Raw genomic sequence first — 26213 nt, 5'->3', positions numbered from 1 at the left:
AAAAAAAATCAGCTTAAGAGTAAAATTTTAAGCCTTCATTAGTTAAACCAGATAAAATAAGCCGAATAAATGATTGGGGGAAAAAGCAAAGATGTTGTGATCAAAGCTCTTTTAAAATAGTTTGCACGGCATAAAGAAAAACACAAATTGTATAAATTGTTACGAAGCCAAAACCACTGTAGACACTGGTAGATGTAACACCTTAAATCATTGTTACTGAAGAAAGAGGAATTCTGCCTTAAACAGTAAAGTGTTCTTTAACAGTGTGTGTGTGTGTGTGTAGCTGTTGTGTTGTTGCTGGATCGTTGCCTCAGGGGGAAAGTTGTGTGTGTGTTGAACATGCAGACTAACAGAGACTGCAGCTGTCAGCAGCCACACACACTTTATATTCTTCAAATCAAATCACAGTGAAACATGTTCACTGACAGCTCAGCTTCAGCATCTTCTTCATGCTGTGACTGCAGCCGTTCAACTCTGTTTCTCTTTAACCCAAATCATCACAACATGGAAATATAATCATCAAAATGATGTGATTGGAAGGATGCAGCAGTCTGTGCTCCACCTTTCTCCTCCACACCTGCAGGTGGAGAACATGGATGCATGAATCTCTACAGAGTTCTTTGAATATTATCCGTCTTATCAGTTTTCAGTCAACAAAAATCCTCACAGAGCCAAAATAAGCAGTTTGTATCCAACATAACTCAGCTGGACTCTGATGCTCCGTATAACAGCCACACATGAGTCTGGATTCACTCAAAGCATTGAACAAACTTTATTGTAAATGAAGCTTTTGGACATTTATTCTCTGATATTTGCTCTTCAGCTCGAGTCTCCATCAGTGGGAACATTTCCTGATTCAACTTTTCTTCTGTTCAAATCAAACTCCATGAGAATCAAAGTGTGAATCAGAGTCCTGATGATCAGATTCTATAGAAACATGGAGACTGTAGAGGATTTACACTCAATATGTTCATTTGGTCCCTTCAAGAAAAATCAACCATTCATCCAATAAAATCAGTCGTTGATCGACTCAGTTTGATTGACAGGACAGATGATCAGAGGTGCAGAGTTTTTACCTCCATCATTGTTACAGAGACAGAAGTATGGGTGGAGTTTGTGAGTGAAGGAGCAGCCAGTAAAGGAGTAGATCAGAGCTGCAGCACCTACATCATAAAAGGAGACCAGACCCTCCTCATAATCCACAAACACCCCCACCTTCTCAGGACCAGGATGAAGATGGAGATCAACTGGAGGGTCAGCACAAGCTATGTACTCATTTCCATTTCTCAGCCACACAGTCCAGAAACCATCCTGAGGACTCAGTGTGACTTTTCCCTTCCTGTTGATCGACTCTGTGGCCACTCCTAAAGTCCATTTAGTCTTTCCTTTAACCTGAACCTCAAAGTAAAATCTGCCTGAAGAGAAACTCTGCTCTCCTAAAACACAAGCAGACTGAGAAAATCTCTCTGGGTTGTCTGGAAGATTCTTCCTCACATCACTATGATACACTTGTTTTCCATCATCAGACAGGATGAGACCAGGATGAGCTGTATCAGGATCCAGAGTCACATCCACCTCATGCTGCTGCACCCTCTGCAGCTCAGCCTCAAACAGCTTCTTCTTCATGGGTTTCCAGACTGTCTCCTCCAGCTGAGCCACAGCTCTCCCCACAGTCCCCTCATATGATGGTGGATGAACTCTGACCTCTGTCAAGTCCTTGGTGGGTGGAGCAGCTTTCAGGGAGGCGAAGCTTTGGAGGAGGTGGAGGTGGTCTTCAGAGCGTGAGAGCTGCTCCACCTCAGAGCTTCTCTCCATCAGCTCAGAGATTTCCTGTTCCAGATCTTTGATGAGACCTTCAGCCTGTTTCTCTGTAGTTTCCTGTTTGTCTTCGATCTCCTTCATGAGCTCCTTCAGGCGTCTCTCAACAGACTCCATCAGAGCAGTGAAGACCTGAACACCTTCTGCTTTCTGTCTGTCTGCAGCATCTTTACTCATCTTCACCGACTCTGTGATCTCCTGAATCTTCAGTCGTCTCTTCTGGATCATCTGCTGAATCTCAGCCTCTGTCTTCTCCAGCTCTGCCTTCTTTCCTTCATATTCTTCTCTCAGAGGAACAAACTCGTGGTTCTTGTGGTCTAAAACAGAGCAGAGCACGCAGACACATGTCTGGTCGGTCTTACAGAACAGCTCCAGAAGTTTATCGTGCTTCGTACACATCCTGCCTTCCAGGTTCTCCACAGCATCAATCAGCTGATGTCTTTTCAGACGTTTCACTGTCAGATGAGGCTCCAGGTGAGTCTGACAGTAGGAGGTCTGACACACCAGGCAGGACTTCAGGGCCTTCAGTCTGGTTCCAGTGCAGACGTCACAGGGAACTTCTCCTGGTTTGGCAGCTTGTTGCTCTGAGCTGCAGCTGCTGGCTTTCTGCTGAGCTTCACGTCTGAACTGAGCAACCATCTCAGAGATGAAGGTGTTGACCCTCAGCTGAGGTCTAGTGGAGAAAGTCTCGTTACATATGGGACACTGACAGCTCTGATTCATGTCCCAGTGCTGACTGATGCAGGTTTTGCAGAAGTTGTGTCCACATGATGTAGTGACTGGATCAGTGAACACATCCAGACAGATGGAGCACAGAAACTGATCTTCAGATCGCAGATTGCTGACAGCAGACATGTCTGCACTCTGAGGGAGAAAGAAAAGAAACACATTTGATTCAAAATTCACTTTAAATTTCATTTTTAAAAAGAGAGAAACAAGCGTCAGTAGTCTGAGGAGCTTGGAAAGAAAAGCGTCTGGACTTCTTTGAGTTTCTTGAAGATGTTTCATCAGAGAAGCTTCTTCAGTTCTCAGAGTAACTGGTGGAGACCCAGCAACACACTCAGACACAAACTGGCTCATCCCAAACACAAACTTAACATCGTAGTGTCTGCTGTACAGTGCAGCGTCCAGATGAACAGATCAACTTTTGGGGATGAGGATAAATACAGTCGTTAGAAAGATGTGAAATTGTTTCTCTGACTGTTTTACAGAAGCTCCAAGATTCATCCTGATCATTTTATACTTGAATAAATCAGTTTGTTGGATATTTTCCATCAATTACTGTGAAGTAAACTTCGACCTTGTTGGTGACTAAATCCTTCTTATTGTAAGTCCAGATCAACGAGCCATTAATATTAAACAGTGACTGTTCCAATAGAAGTGACAGTGAGGAGGACAATGAATCATAAACCTCAGAAATGTGTTATTAACTGTTGATCCAGTATATTAATGGCATTTATGAGAACATGTTTATTCAGTGGTGTCTGTATATTTGCTCCATTTGTGCGTCATTAAAAACTGTTTTCTCTCACAGATACTGGAACATCACAGCTCCTCACAAACTCAGGATATGGAAGAAGATGAACTTTTCCAGTCACTCGCTGGGATACATCATTCAATTATTCTGGATCCTCAGAAAACATTGATTTATTTTTGTATTTCATATATTTGTTTGTCCAGATCAAAGATTTATGTTAGTAGAGAAGAAGCCACCATGATAAAGCCTGTGTGTGAAAATGAGATCAGTGGATTTTGTTGATCAAAATCACATTTAAGGAGGAATTCTGTCCTCCAGTTTGTTTAAATAAGCTTTGGGATTAAACACCATCATCTATGTTTGTGTCTGATGACATGTTTGATCCACTTCAGCTTGAATATCACAGCTGATGTGTGAACTCTGACATATTTAAAGCCTCGATTATCAGGATGATTCAAACACATGTTTAAATCATGAGATTTATGTTTCCACACAAAGTTATAAAGTGCAGCATCGACCGTTTTCTGAATGATTCGGGAACATCTGTGACTCTTACAGGATACACTAAGTCAGATAATCTCTCTTTGTAAAATGTTTGAATGACTTTTTGAAGTACTGACCAAAATCTGCTGGTTTACAGTATCAAAGGCTTTATATCAATAAAGAATAAACAGGTGTTTTCACGTCTGTAATCCTTATGATCAATCAGATCCAGAATCAATCTAATAGGAACAGGAAGTGATGAATAAACAGGAAGTGTGGAGTCAGTCTGAAGTCCAGAGCACAGACTGAGTCCACAGTCCTGAGCAGAGCCACAGTGAGACTGAAGCAGCAGCTCGATGTTCCTACAGTGGATCTGTGCTTACATGAGCAGATTTCTATGGATCCAGTGTGACTGTGATGAGTCAGCATGAAGTGAACAGAGTGAAGATTTGTGTAGAAACAGGAAGTGTGATCAGCTGCACTCACCACTGTTGCTGAGAGAAACCTGATGGACTCCAGTGAATCTTCTTTTAGAGACAAACAGGACTCGACTGCAGCTCTGCTGCTGCTCTCTCACACTTTCACTTCTGGAAAATGACGTTGAACTTCTCGTCTTTGCTCCCCGTCTTCCTGCCTCTCCCTTTATCAGCCGGTCTGTACTCAGTGACTGTGTGCAGCGGGTGGGAGGAGTGAGGAGTGGCGTGTGGGTAAAGTTCACACAGTAATGACGGCCTCAGGTGATCAGGAGAAACTCACCTGGATTTCCTTTTTCCACAGCAGACTGAGAGCTTCAGGTGGACCCTGAAGGAGGTCTCAGACACAGGTGGTAAAAGTACACACAGTCTGTACTGAAGTAGAAGTACTACTGTTAAAAATACTCCAAGTACTAATTCAACTTCTTTAAACACCAACACCACAAACAACAAGTACTAAACACCGATTAATTTCTCCATACACAGTAAATCTAGACCTTGATAAGTTCCACCATGAAACCTCGTAAACCTAAAATGCTAAATAACCCGTCTCTGAAAAACCAAAAAGAAATGCCTCACAAATCAAAGCCACTCACACCAGAGTGAGATCATCTTCCCCTGGAATTCTCAGAGCTGACTACTCCTTACCCACCCACCACTTCTTTGTCACTCCTCTTCCAGTCCCATAAAGAAGGTTGCTGACTGCCAGGTGACACTGGTTACATATTATTATGAAAGTCTGAGCTCTCTGTAGCTCACTCTCTATTTATAAACAAGACAGAATAGTTTGGTACATGTGTTTGTTGTTGCTGTGTTGGTGCATTCCTAGTTAGTTCTATTTTCTCCCAGATAAAAATAGGACTATAACACTGTAACACTATAAAACTCTCTGCCTGGGAACCCCCGGTCACCCCCCCATGACTGAACAGTGAACCTGAAAGTAAACTGGTGTTTGCAGTGTGCTGCTTTATGTGTCTGCAGTCTGACTGAGGATCAGATCTAACCGGATTTTGCAGGATGAAGATTCTGCTGCTCCTCTTACTCAGTAAGAAAGACGCTCTGATCTTCAGCATACACATGCACACACACACACACACACACACACGTCTGTAACTTGAGGTCATATTGTAACAATGGCACTGATGACTGCTCTGTGTATTCTCCTGAATGAAGACCCTCTCTCTGGAGCGTTCACGATGGGAGGACCAAATCAATCAGGACTTAAATTAATTTCAAATTAATTTCTCATATTCGATAGTTGTTTGGAGCACCACACACACACACACACAAATACTTGTGCCTAAAATGGGGCTTTATGTCTTTAATTACATGTACATTTTTATCTAATTGTGTTAAGTACAATGAAAAAATTTAAAGCCACATTTTGTGATCACTCTGTCACTGTGAATGACTTAAATAATTTAACTAGATTTTCTTAAGGTGTTTATTTATTATATCGATCTATAAAACATCCATCTTCTTCTGCTTATCCGGGACTGGGTCGTAAGGGGAGCAGCCTAAACAGGGAAGTCCAGACCTCCCCCTCCCCGGCCACCTCCTCCAGCTTGTCCGGGGGGGCACCAAGGCATTCCCAGGCCAGCCAAGAGATATAACACAGGAAGAGATTAATTCCAAGTGCAAACCACTAAATCATAATAAAATGCCTATAAGCGCATATATTTCACAGCTGTTTCTGTAGCCACACTATAAAGCTGCTCTAACCCTACACATACCATCCCCCAAAAATCCTTCAACAGACTGAAAGCCAATATGCTGATTGTTCAGTGTAGTACCTGTGAGAAGCATCTTCATTTTAAGTGTTTGGGTCTTTGAGACAGTTTGTTGGTGTGCAGGTTCATCAGCACTTAGGTCACCTATCAGTTCCACACTCGTTATCACTATCTGTCATGTTTGCGTACCGGCAGGCAAGGAGAGGAGGACCCAAAATGCAGGTTTCGGTGAGACAAGGTAGAGCTCAAAGTACTGCTTTATTAGCAAGTTGCCGGTAAACAGTGGACCAAACTAAACTGGGAGAAGTACAAGCTAATAGGCAGATACACACGGACGGAAAACAGAGTGCAGACTGAAGGTGAGTAGACATCAGCGATACGACAGAGAACAAAGGTAACACAGGGCTAATATACACACGGCAGTAATCAAGGGATGAGGCACAGGAGGGGAACACACCTGGGAGGAATCACAGCTGACGAGACAGGGGAATAGCAAACAGAATACACTGACACCAGACACGAACCTCCAAAGTAAAACAGGAAACCAGAAACAACTTACAAGGAGGCAGAAGACGCTGCACTTAATCTAGAACAATAAACAACACTATAGAAACATACCAAAATATAAAGAACTGAAGAAGCTGGGTCAAAGTGACCCAGAACCGTGACACTATCAATGACGTTCTAATGATGGAAAACAAATGCAGTACTTTTAAATAAAGAAAACAGGAAAATCTTGATAACCAAAAACTCTTTGATGCGATTGTTGTCATCACTGAAGTATGCACACAGACTTGTAAGAACACACTTCAAGATACACAAGTCTGTTTTGAGTTTTGCTTTCTTCTCTAATGACTAATCTTTTATTAATTCTTTAATCACTTGCTGCTTAAGAGAAAGAGAATTAAAGTGAACAGTATAACCAGGATTTGTTTTTGACATAAACTCATTGCTGCAGCCTCGGGCAGCAATGAGTTTATGTCAAAATAATGTCGGGCGCTATTAGACTGGTTTTTAGTTTCACTCCCCTGAAGTTAGTGGGTTGGCTTCCAGCCACTGGCTCATGAATCCATCTTCCCTGTTCTGTATGTTAGTTTTAGCTTTAGTTTGCTCAGTTTAATTTTTTTAAGTCTCGGTTCTTGTTTACCTTTTGTTTTTTAGCGTCACCAAGCCATTAATAGACAGCTTGCCTTTAAAAAAAAAAAGACTTTCTTTTGCAAGTGTCTGCTTTTGGTTTCACTCTCCACTCCTCATGGTCCAACAGCTCAGACCATGAAATAAGTGTGAAAATCTCTGATGCTGAATTGATCACTTGTAAACTGAACAGAATCTTTGCATCTGTAGTAAGAGTTTGAACTTTCACCTCTTTTACATTTGGGTCCTCAGTTTCCCAGCATGCCACAGCAGTGGAGGTGTACGAGGGGGCTGAGTCTGTGCTGCTGCCCTGTCAGCTACTAGCTGCTCCCAGTGAGTTCACAGCAGCAGTGTGGGACCGCAAGGACCTCAACATCCCAACAGTCCATGTTCGTGTGAAGAGTGGTGATGATTTGGATGACCAAAACCAGCGTTACACCAACCGAACATCAATGAGTGCTGATGCTCTGCAAACTAATCTAATCTTCAGATTTCTGGAATCATGCCTCCTCTGTGTTCCATGTCCCGTTTTGTGTATTCAGTCTTGTTTCTGTGTTTGTTTACCTTTCTGTCTGTGTTGCGTCTCTGTAGTTTGTTCTTCAAGTCTCTTCTGTCTCTCGGTCCCTGCAGCTCAGGGTTAGGGTGAGCTATGGGACAGATGGCCTCAGATTTGACTAAATAATACTTCGGTATAGAGGGGACCGGATAGTGCCTAACTCATTACCTCTTCACCACCGTCTTTACGTTTGGTTTTCTACAAAGCTGGTGCTCTTCATTATGGACAAGCACGTCCACTTTGTTCTCATCTATACAAAGCATGTGTTTTCCAGGAGGATGAACCAAAAGCATCGTGGTTCATATCCAGCTTTATATAATAAACTTTATAAAAATGTTTTTTCCACTAAGAATAATGTTTCTCAATGCAGAATGCTGATTATCTTATTGTCTGGAAATGATATATTACCCTTCATTGACTGATGGGCATTAACAGTTGCTTCTTAAAGATCACTGCTGATTTCTTAAGTCCTTAACATTTTGTCAGTGCTCCAGACTTTCTCCCTGCCAAAACCTCTATGTATATTGATGTCCTCACACTAATGTTGTGCAATCGACTACATTTGATCAGCAGGAGCAAATTTTTTTGTTAAATTAATCATAAGGACCAAATAATGTCTTGTTGTGTCTTCCTCCCCTCACCCCAACCAGCCATGGCAGATGGCTGCCACTCCCTGATCTTGTTTCTCCTGGAGGTTTCTTCTTGTTAAAAGGAAGTTCTTCCTTCCTACTGTCACCAAATAATATATAATATTAAAGTGACTGAGTAGGTAGGTTCAGTAGCATCAGTAACTCTAACTTATGAAAGTTTAAGCCATATAGGGTATAAAAGATGGACACAGGTTCTGGTTCAGAAAAACAAAACTAATGCAGAAGTTCCTTAGAGCTGCATTTTCTCTGAAGCCCATTGCTGGTGATAGCTGGTGAGGCAAAAAGGCTTATGGTCCTGTAGACGTCTATGAGAGAACAGGTTTCTGACTTGATCTTGTCATGGTCGCCGTGTGGCAGGCAGGAGTTGCACCCAATATGCAGGCACTCAGGTATGAGGTTTAAACACAATGAACTCAGCTTTATTTGCTGGCAGGAGAAAGTCATACAAAAGCAAACTAAACTAAACTAAACTAAACTGGAAACTCATAAACTAAACTCACAGTGAGACACAGGGAGACCCACACAGCATGAGGGACGACACAACACTGACTCAGAGAAACACAGGGTTTAAATACACCGGGAAGTAACGAGGCGAATGAGACACAGAAGGAGAGCACAGCTGGGGGAAATCAGAACTGACGAGACAAGGAAGCATAAACTGAACACACTGAGATAAGACAGAGACCTTCAAAGTAAAACAGGAAACACATAACACAGACTGAACAAAAGACACAGACTCACATGCAGGCACTACAACAGAGGGAACAGAGATGTGGGACCAGGGCAGACACTGACTAAACGTGGGGATACAGCAGACAGGGGAGACAGCAACTATGGATCACAGACAGAAAACCAGAACATTAAAACTCTAACAAAACCCCACCCAGAGAACCTAAACTAAGAATAATCCTAAAACCCATAAAGCAAAGCTAGAATATAATGAAATAACAAAATCAAAGAACCAAAAACACAAAACACTGGGTCGACGACCCAGGGACCCTAACAGATCTCTGTAAAAACCTTCCTACAGTTACTCATTTAGCATCACATTGAATAATAAATATTAAATAATATAACAAATATTTCATTCACCATTTTGTAAATCTTTGTGATATGTTTCATTGTGAGCCGATTATTATGCAATTGTCCATTCATTCATTGATTAGTTACTTTTCAATCAGCAGTCTTTGGCCAATGAGTGAACACTTTCACATCCACACTCACCTTTTAAAATCACACCCATTTGTTTTGTAACCAAACAGCCACCATAGTGAAATTTCCCAGCTTCAAAACAAAACTTAATAGTAACGGGTAACATTTCACATTGTTCATAACAGCTAGGTCCATCTTTTACCCTGTCTATGGTTCACTGTGAGTGCAGTCAGGTGTGTGATGATCAGTGTGTTACAGAAACACTCAGACTGAGTCCACAGAGACTGTGAGTCCCTCTCTCTCCCTCGAGCTTTTAGACTCTTCACAGCTTTGACTCTGGTTGTATCTGACAGACACGTTCAGTTCAGCTCTGCTGCTGATTGGACACCAAACACAGCACAGTCTCTGTTCATGGAGCAAAGGAGCACATTTCAGACTGGAACCAGTCCAACGTGTTTTACTGTAAATATTTCACTTCATCCTGTCAAAGGAAGTGTGCTACTGATGCTGTGCAGCTCATGTTGTGCTTTGTTGACTTTTAGTTCAAGAGGTGGAGGTGGATACAGGCGTGACGTCTGCCAAGCTGCCCTGCAAAGCCACAGTTCAGCTGTCTCAAATAAATAAGGTTGTGTGGAAGAACAGAAATAACAGGAACGTCCATGTGTATGAGAACGGCTCTGACCATCCAGAAAAACAGGATCGACATTACAGACACCGAACAGAAATGAATAAAGAACTGCTGAAGACTGGAGACCTCAGTCTGACACTGAAATACCCCCCACACACAGCCAGAGACACCTACACCTGCACCGTCTACAGCAGCGAGGGAGAAGTCCTGATGGAGAAAAAAGTGGAGCTGAAAGTCAAAGGTCAGTATGACAGGTTCTCTGTCACAAGTTGATGGTTTGGAGGAAGTAATGACTGAAGTTCTTTGTGGGAGATCGATGGAAGAGAAACTGTCTCAGTAAATATCAGCAGTTAATGAGACGGCCATGCTCAAAGATACGTTTGTGGGAAAGTAACTAAGATTTTGTGAAGAAGTTGATGAAGTAAGATGAGTGTAAGGGAATTCAGTACAAGGCTTCAGAGCTCTCACTCTTTGTCAGCCTGGCTAGTCTGGAAAAGAAACCCGTGGTTGTTCCTCATTTCTTCAGTGCGGTGTAAAATCTCTGGCCTCAGTGTTTCAAATTGGCCAGATTTCTCTTCATGAGACCTGCTTCATTCAGAGTTGGATAGATGTTGTCTCTCCTCATCAGACCAGTTTCCCCAAGAATCTAAAAGACCCACCTAATTTCTTAAAGCCACTTATAAATCTAGTGGTTAAAGCATAACATTGAGCTGTGCATGTAATTACTAGTCAGATTGGGGAGGGAGCAGAGGAAACTACAGAGTCTGACATTGTTGTGACCTCTGATTGCAGCAATTGTGAGTGAGTACAACCTCGCCAAGCCTATGCTTATGATTAGCCAGCAAAGTTGAGTTTGACATGTGGCTCCTAGAATACACTTACATACATATATGGTGTGTTTCATGTTAGTGGGCATCTTTAGTTTCACATTTCTAAGGATGAAGTGACCAATAACCAGTTTTTGTGTTTGGTGGGGAAAATCAATAGTGGAGAGTAGTGGTGCAGCGGATCAAAAATCTCACGGTTCGGATCGCATCACGGTTTTTAAAGTCACGGATCAGATCAATTTTCGGATCAGCAAAAATAGAAAAAAAAGGCAAAAATTCCACTCGCCGTTTACTTATTTAAGTATTTTTTGCCTATTAAAAACATTCAACTGAAGACTCATTCCACACACTTATATAAAAACAAATTAAGGTGCAATATGGACATTATGGACCATGCTGGGCAGCCTCTGCATCCTCTGCACACGGCCATAAACAACCAGAGGAGTCTGTTCAGTGACAGGTTGCTTCTCCCAAAGTCAAGGACCAGTAGAGTTAAAAAGTCCTTTGTCCCACAGCCAACAAACTGTTTCACTCCTCGCTGGAGGGGAAACAGGGACAGAGGAGGGGGGAACAAGTAGCTGTAGCGCCTTTTCACTGTGCAATAGTTTTTGTTAATATCCAACGGTGTAATAGACTCACAATACTTCAAATGTGCCGTTCCCTTGTATTCTTATTCCTATTTATTCTATTTATCCCTTTTGTATTCTCTGTATTTATAAATGTGTATATTTGGTATATTTCTGCTCACATTCTGCAACTTCTGTGGGTGCTGTGCTACTGGAAACTGAATTTCAGTTTGAACCCACCCGAGAAATAAATAAAGTTTCATCTAATCTAATGTAATCTACAGGGCAGTGCAGGGCTTTGTAGCTACCACTCCGCTGTGATATAACGAGGGGTCACGGTCACGTGGCTTTCTGTTGCCCTGGAGCTCCACCCATTTGTAGTTTGAGCAACAGAAGACGCCTGGGACAGTTCAGCCATAACTTTAAACTTCTCCTGCTCATACATGCTTGGAACGATCTTGTCACTGAAGTGGACGCGCAACGAGATATCATAGCGTGGCTCAAGCATGTTCATCACAGTTTAAACTCCTTGTTTTGCACAACAGACGACGGCCTCTCGTCTACAGCTAAACACCCCATTAGCTTTAGTAATAGCTTTAGCCCGGTCGGACTGGGCAGCAAAGGGCTGCTTAAATGCCACAAACTCCTCTGCTCCGCCACTTGGACCGCTAGCGCTGACCATAACTACTGCTTGACAGACTGACCGCGCGCACCATACACATACTTTTTTTTTTTTCTTTTTCGAATCTTCGGATCACGTGTGTACCGAACCGTTGAGTGGGATCGGTTCGGATTTCGGATCAACCGTGATCTGTTGCACCACTAGTGGAGAGGCTGCCGCTAATAGGGGCTAAGCTATTTTGGCCCACACACACTACAGAGGCCTGCTGAGCCACAGTCTCACATTGTTTATTGTTCCAGTTCGGTAATTGTGATCAGGAAGTGTGTGAAGTGAAAAAAAAAGAAGATTGCGTTGGGCAGCTTGAATAGCTTTTTTCCCCTTGACAACTAGAATAATAAAGGTAAAACTCATTTTGTATCTTGTCTACAATTTAAAATTTGCAAAATAAATACTTCATGGTACTGCATGATAGAAAGCATCTGTGATCTAATATAAAAACTGGTGGATTGAAAATAACTTTTACATTTAAATAAAATCACAGTAACAAGTAATTTGTTTACATGCATGTTTGTCTCTGTACAGCTCATGTTGTGTTTGTTGTCCTCTCAGAATGTAAGCTGGAGGTGGTGGAGGGGGCGGAGTCTGTTTGTCTGCCCTTTCAAACCACAGAAAACCTGCCTAGAGACACTGAAGTGTTGTGGAAACGCCATGAACCCGAATACATGAAAGTCCACGTGTATGAGAACGGCTCTGACCAGCCTGACAAACAGGACGACCATTACAAAGGTCGAACAGAGATGAAGAAAGACCTGCTGACATCTGGAGACCTCAGTCTGACCCTGAAAGACCCCAAAGTGGGAGACAGTGGGAAATACGGCTGTCAGGTCAACAGCAAGGAGGCCTGGAGATATAAGAGGTTGTGGCTCACAGTCACAGGTTAGTTAGTGAATTAGTTCATGTTGTTAATGTCATGGTTATCGGTCTTTGACCCAGTGTTTTGTTTTTGAACCTTTGAGTCTTGTCTACTTATCAATGTTGTGATGTGACTAAGTGATTGATGTTTCTAGTCTCTGTTGGTACAATTTAGTTACCTTGTGCTTATGAATTTTCTGTCAGAATCACGTGTCTTTTGTGTCTGTCAGATGCCTGTAGAGGGTATAATTTCCTTAAGTATCTCCCTTCTTTGTCTCATTCTGACTTCAGCATCGCCTCAGTCTCTCAGTCCATCATGTCACTTCATGTAACAATCTCTGTATCTCTCCGCCCTGTAATGCCATGTGTTTGTTCTCTTCCTGCGTCAAGTTTATGTGTATTGAGTCTGGGTCTCGGTCTCCACGTTTGCCATGTTTCCTGTTTTATTTTGATAGTCCTTGTCTCTTGTGCATTGTGTCCAGTTTTGCTTTCCCTGTTCCACCTGCCTGCTTTGGGTCCTCTTTGTTTAAGACATCTGCGTCCTGCAGATCTTGACATTTTATTTCTTTGTTTGTGTGACTCTGTTCTGTTTCATTTGCAGAGAATAATCAGGCCAAGACACACACAAAAGACACCAGGATCAGCTCCACTGATCATTTAGTTTGATATGTTTGTTTGATTATTCATCTGATCTGTACGATTTATACATTAGTCTATATAAAATATGCATTGAACTAATATACCCAAGAATTCATGTAATAAACTGCATTTATAGATCCATTTTCCTCTTCTTACCCAATTCAGATTCAGGAGGGTGTCGTGGCAGATTTCTTTTCTTATGTATTGATCACTTTAGTAATTGCAATATCACTTTCACACTTAGTTATATGCAATTAGAGTAACACCTCAAATGGGCCTTATGGTATATCATACACATACACACAGTGGGGCCATTGTAAGTTGATGGCAGACAAGGTCATAAGGAAGGGAATCAAGATCATCATTCTGTGTTCTTGCTCTTGACGAAGGCGGTCGCACTTTTCTCCTCCTCCTCTCTCTTAGCTTCCCTGCTTAGCCTCTTGTGCTCTTGTCTAGTCTCGTGTTTTTTGTATTACTTTTTCTCTGAACACTCTCTCACAGTCTGTTTTTTAAAACCTAAAAGTGTTATGAACTGGTTGTGTGAAGGCAGATGAGGACCCAAATGCAAAACTCACGGAGACAAAAGCTGAACTCAAAATCACTGCTTTATTGCAGGCTTCACAAAGAAACAGAACTAAACTGGGAATGCTAAATTAAGGACAGAGGGAACACAAGAAGGCACACAGGTTCGGGGAGGAGACATTGATGACGCGACACTGAACTGAGGGAGACATGGGCTGTGTCCGAATTCAGGGGAAGGATGCTCATAAAGACACTACCTACCTACGTCACAAGGTAGTGTCCTTAGACGGACGGGTAGTCAGGAAGTGAGCGGCTGTGGACAGCCCCCTTTTTTTCTCCATAGAAACTTTATTGAACAAACAATGAGTATCCAACATAACAGACGGGCTGTGGACAGCCTCCTAGCCTTCAACTCCGCCGTTTGTTACGGGTTCGAAATTGAGGATGAGAGTAAAACAATGATAGTCCAGAAGAGGTCGTTCAAACAATTGATTTTAATGAATGCACGCTGCGTGGAGAGGTGCAAACTGCAAAACAGTTGTACATCTCTACCCAAAATACACTCTAAATTGCTTTTATAACATCAGGGTATTGTGACGCCCCTTCTTGCGTTTACAAGCACATAATTTGCATGTACAGAACATTCAGGTATTTTAAGAATTAAATGTAACATAGAGGTTCCTCCTTGTGGCATACTCTTCCGAATATGGTGATGACCTAAGGCCTTTGAGGTCACCCTGGACGGGACATCCTTCCGTCACCTGTAACTAAGCAAACTCAAATACCACAAGAAGCTGAATACATTCAGGCCTTTGCTCAGCTACTATTTTACTGTACCAATATACTCAGCATATGAGTTATGATACATATATATTTAACTCACTCATTTTACAGTAGTTATAACTGCACCTGTAATAAACATGTTAATATTTGATTATGATAACCCCTATAATATAAATTATAACATAATGCCAGCAGCTTCAATAAACACTTTGATGAAATGATAATTAATGCAATGATAAGATGATGGTTATGTAAAATAATCCATGTAATTCCACAATTCCCTCTTTTGACATTCCAATCAGGAATGTCACCACACTTCGTGTTGCATCACTCCCTGCTCGGCTCTATGGGTTCTAAGTTCATCCTATAGATGCCCTCAACCCAGCCAGGGTTCACAACCCATTACCTTTACCAACAGTCCTCTTACACAAGGAATGATACAACAACCAGCGATGACCAACATTCCCAAAAATACAGCCAATGAACATATCACTGACATAGCCACACCTTTCCATTGTCCAAACACAGATGTCATCCAGGACGCCAGCGGATTTTCGATACCTGAGTGCTCATGCATTGGTTTAGACAAAATCTTCAGACCCACCAGAGCTCAGGTTACTGAGCCATCTGGGGCAGTATTAATAGGGATAAAAGTGCAGCACATGTCTCCGAACATGGCGCATACGCCTCCCCTCTCACGTCAAGGGTCATTTGATTTGACACTCCCATGAGCAAACTCGGACCCAATTGTTCTTCCAACCCCATCATGGCGTCCCTGGTGAGGTTAGAGAGTCTCAGCAGGTTTTAGTGAACCTAATGCGGTCAAAATTTTGATTAGGTGTTACCCAAAGAAATATACTCTCAAATCCTGCAGCTATCAGATTTACCAGCTTGTACTCGTCTGGAACTCCCCTAGGCACTCCTATGGAGTCTATCCAGGTCGGTGAGTTTAGGCGAGGATCATAAACACGTGTACCCTAGGTCCCTCTTTTGGCCAAAATCTGTCTCTTATGTCTGGCAGCTAAAGTTCGGGAGTTGTGTTATGGAATAGTCTTTACCTGGTTTCTAATCAGCATGAGTGGAGCTCCCAGTCGCTCTGTAGACAAACGTGGCCTGGCTAAAGCACAGGCAACATAATCAGATACATGTTGTTCTCTAGCATTTTGAGCCACCCAATCAAGCCAGAGGTTACTGTCCTTGAAACCAGTGACACGCTCGATTAAATCCTTAAGCTCCAGTCTAGAGTAATCTGTGGTCAGAAGTACTCTCCCTTTTGGTTCCTGTTGCTTTTGAGCTACTGCTCTCAAAGTTAGCATCTGATCAGTCAGAATGGTGATAGAACTTTTTGCGAGCGGCTTAGACTTTGGATCAACTAAATTTACCTAAGCATATCATGGGGTGATTGCAGACCTGTACATCATACGCTCTCCAACTACTATTAGCTCCTGTACACTTAATGACGTTACACAAATCAAACGTGAATGAGCTGGTAGACCCTTTAACATAATTCAACTCTATGCCATTATTTCTGCTGAGACACTCATCACCTTTACCTGACACCTCGCGCTTTTGTCTTTTTACCGATCCCGTTTTAGCAACTACAGTCTCAGGAAGTGCTGGACTGGACTGGCCTCCGTGTTCAGACAAGGGGTCTGGAGTACCCTGCAAAATATAAACAGTCAATGTATGTGGAGAGTGTTTTCACAGTTTAAACATAGGTTACTCACATTTCTAACCTGATTATTTCCCAATAAAAGTGAAATCAAACCTTGCATTTGATTTCACTTATGTATTATCATGTCCTGGGCTCTATCCATTATATTAACTTTATTCAATCTCAATACTCTTTATGTGTGTGAGCAACGCTTTTAGTTTTATTAAACACAGAGTAAAATACACACCATCCCCATGTCAGCCTGACTCTCCGCTAAAAAACACACTTCAAAGTTTCTATCAGAATTTACGCCTCTTTTGGCTTCAAGCATATACATAACATGCAAAAGTTACTATTAATGCCAGTTAGACAAGTTTCCATTATCTACAACATTTTGTTTCACCCGGCTCACCCTCACATGTTTCCTGTTCGCTTATTGCATATTTATCTTTAACACCTTTTACCTCAGTAGTTGCTAAGCAGAAACAAAGCAACCTGTGATCCACCTTTACCCTGTAAAATAAACCCCTGTCATGTTTGTGTCTGTAAGCATGTTTTGCATTCATTCGTTACACTCCACGCCATTCCTGCAAATTAGGAGCTGTAAAGTTGAAAGCTGCATCAAGTCCAGGCCTCTGGCCTGGCCTATATATAAATCATGTGTGTTTGTAAGCGTGCATGCAATTCACCTGCTATGTTCTCATCTTCCCTCAACATGTATCACCTGGACACTCTCACCAGTGAAGCTTAAAACCCTTTTGGACGGAACATTAACTCTAAACAAGCACAGTTATGCATTGTGTATAAAATGAACTCAACCTGTAAATAGAGACATCACTGTTATGACCAACATCGACCTCTGCACAGCTCAGACGCCAGTTGCAAGAGCTCTCTAACATTAGAATCATCAACTGTGACTTATATAGTGTTATTTCGGTACTTTATACTTCACACATTTTTGAACGTTGTTTATATGGGGAGTTCCTCTTTTTGTGTCTATATTTATTAATATGCCTTGTGCACTAAAGCTTCCTGTTTTTCAGTCTGGCTGAGCACTTGTTTGTGAGTATAAACTGGCCTCTCCAAGCCTTCCTTATTAAAATACATAAACAAGATAATGAGCAGATACACATTACAAATGCTTCCTATATACAGAGAAAAACCCAATAATCCACATTTCACTATTTTGTTCTTTGATTCAGATTTGGATTCTGTATTGTTCTTTATTTGTTATTCTTTATATTTACATTGTTTTTGCTAGTCTTGGTTTGTTGTTGTCTGTTTGGGAGCTGACATAGTCTCTGTAAATAAACTTCTTTTGGTGGAGTAGCATCAGGAGAGAAGCTCCAGAGAGGCATATAACAAAAGAGATCTCCTCGACGTGTTGTATATTTTTAATATTTCCTTATTATTTTGTCATAAGATAAATCAACCAAATAACTTAAGCTGTGTAACAGCACCTTGCGTTTACGCCGGGCCGTAAACTGCCCTGAAGCTACACCCCCTTTTACCCCATTTAATTTCTCAATCTTAGTTTAAACTATTCCTGACCTCCTCCTTCTCTCGTCTGATCATCTCAAGTACGTCCTGTACCAAATTTGCTTCCTCTTTTCAAGTCCCACATTTAATTACAAGCTCTAAACTCAGAGCTGAAGTTCCCCTTTTCTAAGTCTGTATGTTCTACAAGAGAGCAAGTCGGTAAACAAGTTTATCACAAAGGTTGTTAGGTAAAGGTCACGTAGACATTTGCTTAGTAGCCCTAAAAGAGCACATTTCATGTAGCTAATCGCATATATTAACACCCCCTTTTTGTGACACATCTCATGTGTTACAAACTCAAAATCCTTCACTCAGGTTAGGCAATTAAAAGAAAAGTTTAGTCCTATCATATTATGTATAAATTCTCCGCAGCTTCAAACCTGTTTGTTAACCAGAACATCACCTGTTATACTCACCTTCTCCACTTATGATCCAACCTGTGTTATAAAACAAAAGTTAAAACAGAACAATTATCAGTCATGTGTTCAACCTGAGTCCAGTCTTTTATCAGGGTCCAGTCCGTCCAACCTATGGTCTGCCTGGTCCGTCCATTCACCTGTCCATTCCCACACATTCACTCACACGCATTAACCTCTGGTAGTGGTAAACGTCCGCACAAATAATCAGATTTCCACTTTCAGTAAACTCAGTTAATTTATATAATCATTTATTTTCTTTTTAGTTGTTTCTAGGAAAATAGTTCTTTATACTTTTGGACTGGATTGGCTCGCTGCAATCCTTTTAGACAGGGACCCACAATCTGACCCATTGTAATTCAAAAAAGGTCACCTTACTTTTTATTCTCCTGAGACTATTGTCGGCGCCGTTATGCATTGTTTTCTTTTGCAGGCCTGCTTAGAACAAAAATAAGAAAAAAAGAGAGAGCTGAGTATTAGCTCATCAAAGTACAAAACAAAATCACCTGACAGGTTTTTTCTTTATAAGTGCACTGTTACAAAACCCCTTAAACATGTCCATGTTTATTAAAACTCCCTCTTTAAAAATAAAACAACAACCTCAAATATCTTCTACAATCTTAAATTTCACCCATAGAACACACCCAAAACGTAAAAAGCTACACCGTTTTGTACACAATATTCCCCTTTAAGCACTTTACCAAACTCACCTTCAACCTTAACATATAAGCACGTTCTCACAATATGTCAACACTAATTTATAAACCTCTTAATCAAATTTTCCCCTCCTAACAATCTACCCCTCCTTTAAGGCCTCAATCACACACACACAGCCAGCTCCTCTGTCGACATTCACACGAGCTCTCAAACTTTTTGCATACTCAGCCATATCTCAACAATTTAACTTGGCAAGAGAAATACTTTTTTTTAAACCTCATGCCATTATTCAATTATTTTCCTTTTTATTTCTATACTAATCCCTTGTTTTCATCAATCAGTGCAAAGCACTCCTAAGTCACACTTTTAAACTAGTTTAATCAGTTTATTCAACATTCACACCATTCTATCACTCATACAAGTAGCAAGCCGATCTTCATTGCGTATGTTTGTGTGTGGTATTTTGCATATATGGCTTCACAGTCTCACAGACACTTTCCCATTCTCCAGTTAAAGAGTCAGTTTTCTCCGTCCCCGAATCACTAAGCCAAACTTTACTTTCCCACCTTAAATCACAGCCCTGCTGGTCTTCCACCACCAGTTAGGGCTTGCTGTCAGGTTCCTGGACACTGTAAACAATTCAACCAGAAACTTGGCTTAACATATCCATTCATGTTAACCTGTACTTTCGTCCGACTCCTGCATCTGGAGAATTGGTGCGGGTCTGCTGTACTCCTGAAAATAACAAAACTAAGACATTTTCATTATTATCACGGACGCCTAAACGACAATTTCTCCTCCTCTGGTCAAAAATACCCATTATGTCATGTATGTAAGCGTGTTCTTCCTTGCGTTATGTGGTCATGTAAATGCAGTGTAAGCTGTTTTCTTCATTGCATGCCTTCATTGCGTTCTTCATTACATTCTCCTGTATTCATGTCAATATACACTAAGTGTAAGCTGTTTCTTAATTGCATGCCAGGTGATCATCTTAATTAAGTGTAAGCAGTTTCTTCATTGCATGAGTGTAAGCTGCTTCTTCATTGCATCCTTATGTATTCATTGCATTTTCATGTATTCATATTTAATTTATGCATCTTTTCACTGAGCTCTAGATTCAAACTATCTCACTTCTGATTCGTTTCAAAAATAATCTCACATGTAACAATTTGTATATGTGTGTTTTCTATTCATTAATATAATTGTCAGTTATTTTGATTATCTTTACCTTTTGTATTGTTTACCTCTTTGTTGTGATGTGGTGGACATCCCTAAACGATCCCGAGTTCAGGGTTCAATTTCAATCCAATCATCTCCTATCTTCTCGCAGTCAAACTCGTCCAGCTTCATCTCTCACTGGTCCTTTTCCATTCACAGTGTCCTGTTCGGGCTTCAGAGCTCCAGCAAACACAGTGTGTTTCTTCTCTGTTTTGATCTTTCAGTATTTCCTCTTCCTTCAGTCTTATTTTCATTTGCTCTGTTTTCTTCTCCATTCATCTTTTCAGTCTTTTCTTCCAAGATTGCTCCAAGCTTGGCAAATATGACAGTCAGTGCCTTCAAGCAGACTTATGACAGTCAGTGCCTTCAAGCAGACTTATCACGCTGTTCTTCACCAGCATGCATGTTGCATCTCGTGCTGTCTTCCATGCTGCTGGACTCATCAGTCGTTGTCAGTGTTACTGCTTTCGCCTGCACTGTCTTTTAGCTTCCGTTACTTCTTCACGTCCACGATGTTCTATCGGTCTTCATCAGGAAATTGGCTGTCCCTTGCGTTTCTTCTCGGGGTCAAGGACAAAGTGAGAGCTCAAGCTGCACAATTTCGAGCCAAAGACTGGCTTATTTTCTCCCAATTCTTTTAATCTACTTTTCTGCTGCTGAACTCAAGGTTGCAAAGTTGAGAGAGTCCACCTGTATTGGCACACTAAAGCATATAATTAGTATCATATTCATTGTTTATCTTAAAACCTCCCTTTTGCTTCATCTGCCCAGAGTTAAATCTCTCTCCCTACTCTGGGTGCACACTTGTCACCGTGAGCTTCCCTTTTATGGGCATGCATTTCCTGTCCCAGACACACACACACGGTTTCCTGTTTCTACAGCTTCTGCAGAGACTTCCTTTTAATAATCAGTCTACAAATAATCAGTAATTCTACTAAATCTTTATCTAAAAACAATATGCCTTCATTTCACTCACACACATTGAAATAGCGCTCTTTCACTTCTCCACACACATCACCATTCTTTAGGTCAGTTTTGTAGCATCAGTCACACAATCATTTCTTGAGTGGGTGTACTAAGTGCATATACTTATGTGTTTTTAAACAGAAAAATAAAGTCAACCTCTCATAACATCACTCAAAGTCAAATACCTTCATAGACCCCAAAGTAAGCATATTATTTCCCTAGTCAAAAGTCAAACCGTTACTCACAGTAATTTTAATCTCACAGCCTTTGTGTTTTAAAACTAAAAAGAGGAAGGAACAGCGCCCAATTTAAACTGCGCATCTTGTCACTCAACAACACACACACAGAAAATGTAACTGTATATATTATCTCAAACTGAAACAAAACCCATCTAAAAATCCTAAAACATCTTACTTCGACACCAAAATAGACATCACTTACAGACATATGTATTAATTAAATTATCTCAAATTCAATTTCAGTTCTCAGAACCCAAATAACGGTCTTAAGTATCAACAGTTTATGTATCCTATCTCAAAACCCCGCAAAAGTTATACAGTCATGGCAAGAAATAAAACTTTACTTACAATATTGTAATAAACAAAACCAGCGTCTTAAATACAGCCATCAGCAATGTCTAGCAGTCTCTATAAACTTCCTCATACTCTATGCACCTCTCAGCTGCCTTATTTGCATTTTCACACACACACACAATCTAAAAATAATACCAGCCTGACTCACAGACTCCTCTGACACACAATTTCACCCAGACGTCTTTATAATTACAACTGCAGTATTAGGCCTGACATTTTAAAACCTACACAATTTAGACAATTTTTAAGTTAACCCTCCAAGGGACAAACTCCCTGAGTTTTTTGTGATCAATTAAGCCATTATCCCGTCCCCGACGGTGGCCCGATTGCTAGTGCCCTACCTGAATTTAAAAGCGTTAACCAACCCAAACTTTCCCTGAAGCTCTATTTGTGGCATCTCACAGCCAAGGCTTTCTCGAAATTTTAAGTTAAAGTTTCACGCCCGAAACCGGGTTTCTACTGACCAAAAAAGTGCAAACCACCGTCCCGGACGGCAAAGTGGTCCAACCACTAGTTATTCTGGAGTGCCCCAAGCTCCACAGTGACCAACTGACTATCCCTCATAGAGGACGGAGTCTAAGCGTCCCCGACTCCGGCAAGCGTTACCTCTGAGCAATGCACTTGTTAGACTCCCAGAGTCCCGTTCTATACAATTTAATTATTTTGAAGACACCCCAAAAATCACAAACCCACCATGTCGGTGTCCAAGCCCGGCTTTATATTCAATTGAGACTTTAATGTCACAAACTTCACCAATTACCTATTATTCTAAATCCTCTTTATTCTAAATCCTCTTTATTCTTATTCCTTTGGGACTTTAACCCGATACCTTTAGTGAGACTCTAACTCACTTTTACTCTTTTTCTTATCATTACTTCAACTTCAACTTCTCATGAGATTTTCACCAAAATCAAAACAGACCTTTACCAGTAGTTTTCAGTGAGTAGACTTTCAATTTTGTCAGGTCCAATCCAGCACTGTTTGGAAATAATTCAACAGGTAGTGCCTTACCTTTAAATAAGCCGGCTTATGTCCACTCACTTCGACCACTGACTCGTGTCTGCCTGTTTGAGCACCTTGGACCCTCTCAGTCTCAACCTCCAACTCTCTCCAGTCAACCTCGGCCAATGCACCAAATGTTACGGGTTCGAAATTGAGGATGAGAGTAAAACAATCATAGTCCAGAAGAGGTTGTTCAAACAATTGATTTTAATGAATGCACGCTGCGTGGAGAGGTGCAAACTGCAAAACAGTTGTACATCTCTACCCAAAATACACTCTAAATTGCTTTTATAACATCAGGGTATTGTGACGCCCCTTCTTGCGTTTACAAGCACATAATTTGCATGTACAGAACATTCAGGTATTTTAAGAATTAAATGTAACATAGAGGTTCCTCCTTGTGGCATACTCTTCCGAATATGGTGATGACCTAAGGCCTTTGAGGTCACCCTGGACGGGACATCCTTCCGTCACCTGTAACTAAGCAAACTCAAATACCACAAGAAGCTGAATACATTCAGGCCTTTGCTCAGCTACTATTTTACTGTACCAATATACTCAGCATATGAGTTATGATATATATATTTAACTCACTCATTTTACAGTAGTTATAACTGCACCTGTAATAAACATGTTAATATTTGATTATGATAACCCCTATAATATAAATTATAACATAATGCCAGCAGCTTCAATAAACACTTTGATGAAATGATAATTAATGCAATGATAAGATGATGGTTATGTAAAATAATCCATGTAATTCCACACGTTACTTGCGTGATTTTCCGGTCACTAGCGCCACAGCGCGAAAACTTCAAAATGGACCCAGAAATGTTGCTCCGTTGTTTGGACAATTTTATTTCTCGCGGAGCTAGAAAAACCTTATCGTCGACGGCCGCACGTTTTGTACCTTAGGCTCATCAGAGACAAACATATCCAGGTAAAATAATTTCCTTTAATCTACACACATTTAGGAATTACTTAGCTAATTACACGGATAATTGAATTATTGCCGGCGTTGTGCCAAAAAAGTGTTCGCCTGCCAAAACTGATTTCCAATGTTTCCGAGTGCAATATGTGTAATATCTTTATGTATGTTGGTAATTAGACTTCGGTGAACAAAGAGTTTACAAAGAGGTTTTATATATACAATAATTACCTGTTGTTCAAGTATCTTTATAACTCTGGTTATAATGTAGCTACAATTGATATATCTGTTGCGGTGTCTGCTGTCCTCTTGACCAGATTACTCTTAAAAAATAAATTTCTAATGTCAACAAGATTGTTTGTGAACTGGATAAATAAAGCATATATAAAAGTCACTGCTAAAAACTGATTGCAGCTTCTACCTTGATACAGGAATTTTGCTGGTGGCTCAAGGTGACTTGATATCATTAATGAGGGAAACATTTGACATGTTTCATGCATTATAGACCAACAAGTTATTTATAGCAGGTTAAATACAAGCAGTCAGTTTAGGGTAAAAACCGGAAATCATTTTTTGGCAGACGATCGTTTTTTGGCACATCGGTCATTCTCATACATGTACTGTATCATATAAAATATATAAACTAAATATCTTTGAAACGTATAGAATCTAATCTTTTGTTTGCTTGTTTTTTTAGATAGCACTTCATCAAACTGCTGTCTGCTACAGTGTTACAAGTATTATACTAATAATATAGCCATCCACCATCTCCTTCTTGCATATTTCTGAAAACATCTTAGTGGTGTGGCAGCCACGAGTGAGCCAGCCCTGCAAACCCTGTGGATGGACGATGCAGTGGACAGTGGGAGGAAGCATCCTAAAGCTCTTTGCAGACCACCCTGTGTGATTCTCCACTTGCCAACCAGAAAGACAAACTGCAGCTCTCAGTTGCAGCAGCCCATCCACGTCTGATCTTGCTCGGGCAGATTCAGCAACACTGCCAGAGACTTCCTGTAATCTATTACAGCTGTTAAAGAAATGGTCCAGGAACAGGTCACTCAGGTTAATCCTGTGTGAACAACTGTAAATGTTGTTTTTTCATCTTTACATACTGTGTATTTGAAATATTCTTGTTTAATTGTTATTGTTATTTACTTTATTGCTATCAAATAAATATCCAAGTAGTATTGTTCAAAGTTAGCGTTATCTTCATATATGTTACAAATGCCTGTAAATCAAATTGAGTTCAGTGACACTTACTGTTTGTTTGAATCAATTTATTAATAACATAAAACCTTTAAACTAATGCAACACATATAACAATGTAACAAATATATTCAAATAAATAAATTTCTCAATACATAACTCATTTGGAAACTAATCTTTCTAGAAGTGAAAACAGTCTGTCCATCCTCTCCCTGCTCTCCTCTCCTCAGCCTCATGTCTAGCAGCTCATCATCCCTGTCTCTTTTCCTCTTTCTCCCTGTCGTAGGTGGCTGAGCCGCTTCGTCGTCGCTGTCGTTTTGGTCACCCACTGCTGTGCTTGGCCCTGGAGTGTCCTCAGAGAGAGAGGAAATTAGGAAAAGAGGCTTAATGGAAGGCATCTGTCCTATTACCTCATCCATGAGGGCAAACCAGGGCCAAGTAGCAGCAGTGGGCTTCCCACTGACCCCCTCTCCTGAGCCTGGATACTTGCAATCCTAAAGGCAGAGGAAATAAAAAATGACAGCAGGCAAATAAAAAAACACCACAACAACTCTTAGTAATTGCACATTTATTAACTTGTGTTCTTAAGAATTATCTTCTTGATAACACACATACGTACTTTGTATTCTTTAAAGTTATCTCATGTCTTCTGGCCTGCAAGGGGGTGACTTTCCCCTGCAGGCCCATCTTCTCCAGAATTGTCCTGATCACACACAACAAATAAGAGAAGAAAGGACACCATGTGTTAATCCCTAAACCCAAAAGTTTTCACAGCAGAACACCAGAGGAACACCGTCTGGACATCACAGGTTCTGTACAGCAGCGGTCCGTGAGTCGTTTGGTTCCGGGCCACGAGAGTTGAGGCTCTGGTGTGAAATTTATGGTTTTCAGGGGTTTCAATCGTTAACTCGATTTCCCTGGGTCTTTCCCTTGTTGTAGTTGTGTGTCTTATTTTGAAAGAAATATTTACACGTTACCATAGCGACCAGTTGCTAATAAAGTTAAACAATTACAGAGTACATTGACGTTTATTATTATATTTACAAAATACCACAGTTT

At 40.9% G+C, this 26213-nt stretch overlaps 3 protein-coding genes and 1 long non-coding RNA gene across 4 annotated transcripts in view; 1 reads left to right on the top strand and 3 right to left on the bottom strand.

Annotated features, from left to right (window-relative positions):
* LOC134624309 (nucleotide-binding oligomerization domain-containing protein 2-like) overlaps nt 1–26213 on the bottom strand; it is a 1192597-nt gene that overhangs the window by 1079972 nt on the left and 86412 nt on the right. The gene's annotated exons all lie outside the window — the stretch shown is intronic.
* Nucleotides 1–26213, top strand: part of LOC135932497 (uncharacterized) — a 125412-nt gene that overhangs the window by 56941 nt on the left and 42258 nt on the right. The window lies entirely within an intron of this gene.
* LOC134646813 (E3 ubiquitin-protein ligase TRIM21-like) lies at nt 1015–2673 on the bottom strand. The gene has a single exon (XM_063500772.2). It carries the CDS (start codon nt 2671–2673, stop codon nt 1015–1017), a length of 1659 nt encoding a protein of 552 aa, XP_063356842.1.
* Nucleotides 25562–26213, bottom strand: part of LOC134624357 (uncharacterized) — a 15141-nt gene continuing 14489 nt past the window's right edge. Inside the window, exons 2-3 of the long non-coding RNA XR_010093516.1 lie at nt 25774–25857; nt 25562–25648 (exon numbers count right to left, since the gene is read on the bottom strand). This is a non-coding gene — a long non-coding RNA (uncharacterized LOC134624357). The remainder of the gene's footprint in view (nt 25649–25773; nt 25858–26213) is intronic.

This window comes from Pelmatolapia mariae, linkage group LG3_W, assembly GCF_036321145.2.
Source record: "Pelmatolapia mariae isolate MD_Pm_ZW linkage group LG3_W, Pm_UMD_F_2, whole genome shotgun sequence".
Taxonomy (NCBI): domain Eukaryota; kingdom Metazoa; phylum Chordata; class Actinopteri; order Cichliformes; family Cichlidae; genus Pelmatolapia; species Pelmatolapia mariae.
The sequence above is the reverse complement of the archived record's forward strand: the minus strand, read 5'-3'. Positions and strand labels throughout refer to the sequence as shown.

What these genes read in the sequence shown, in the direction of transcription:
- LOC134646813 (XM_063500772.2), bottom strand. Translation starts at nt 2,673, where the DNA reads ATGTCTGCTGTCAGCAATCTGCGATCTGAAGATCAGTTTCTGTGCTCC.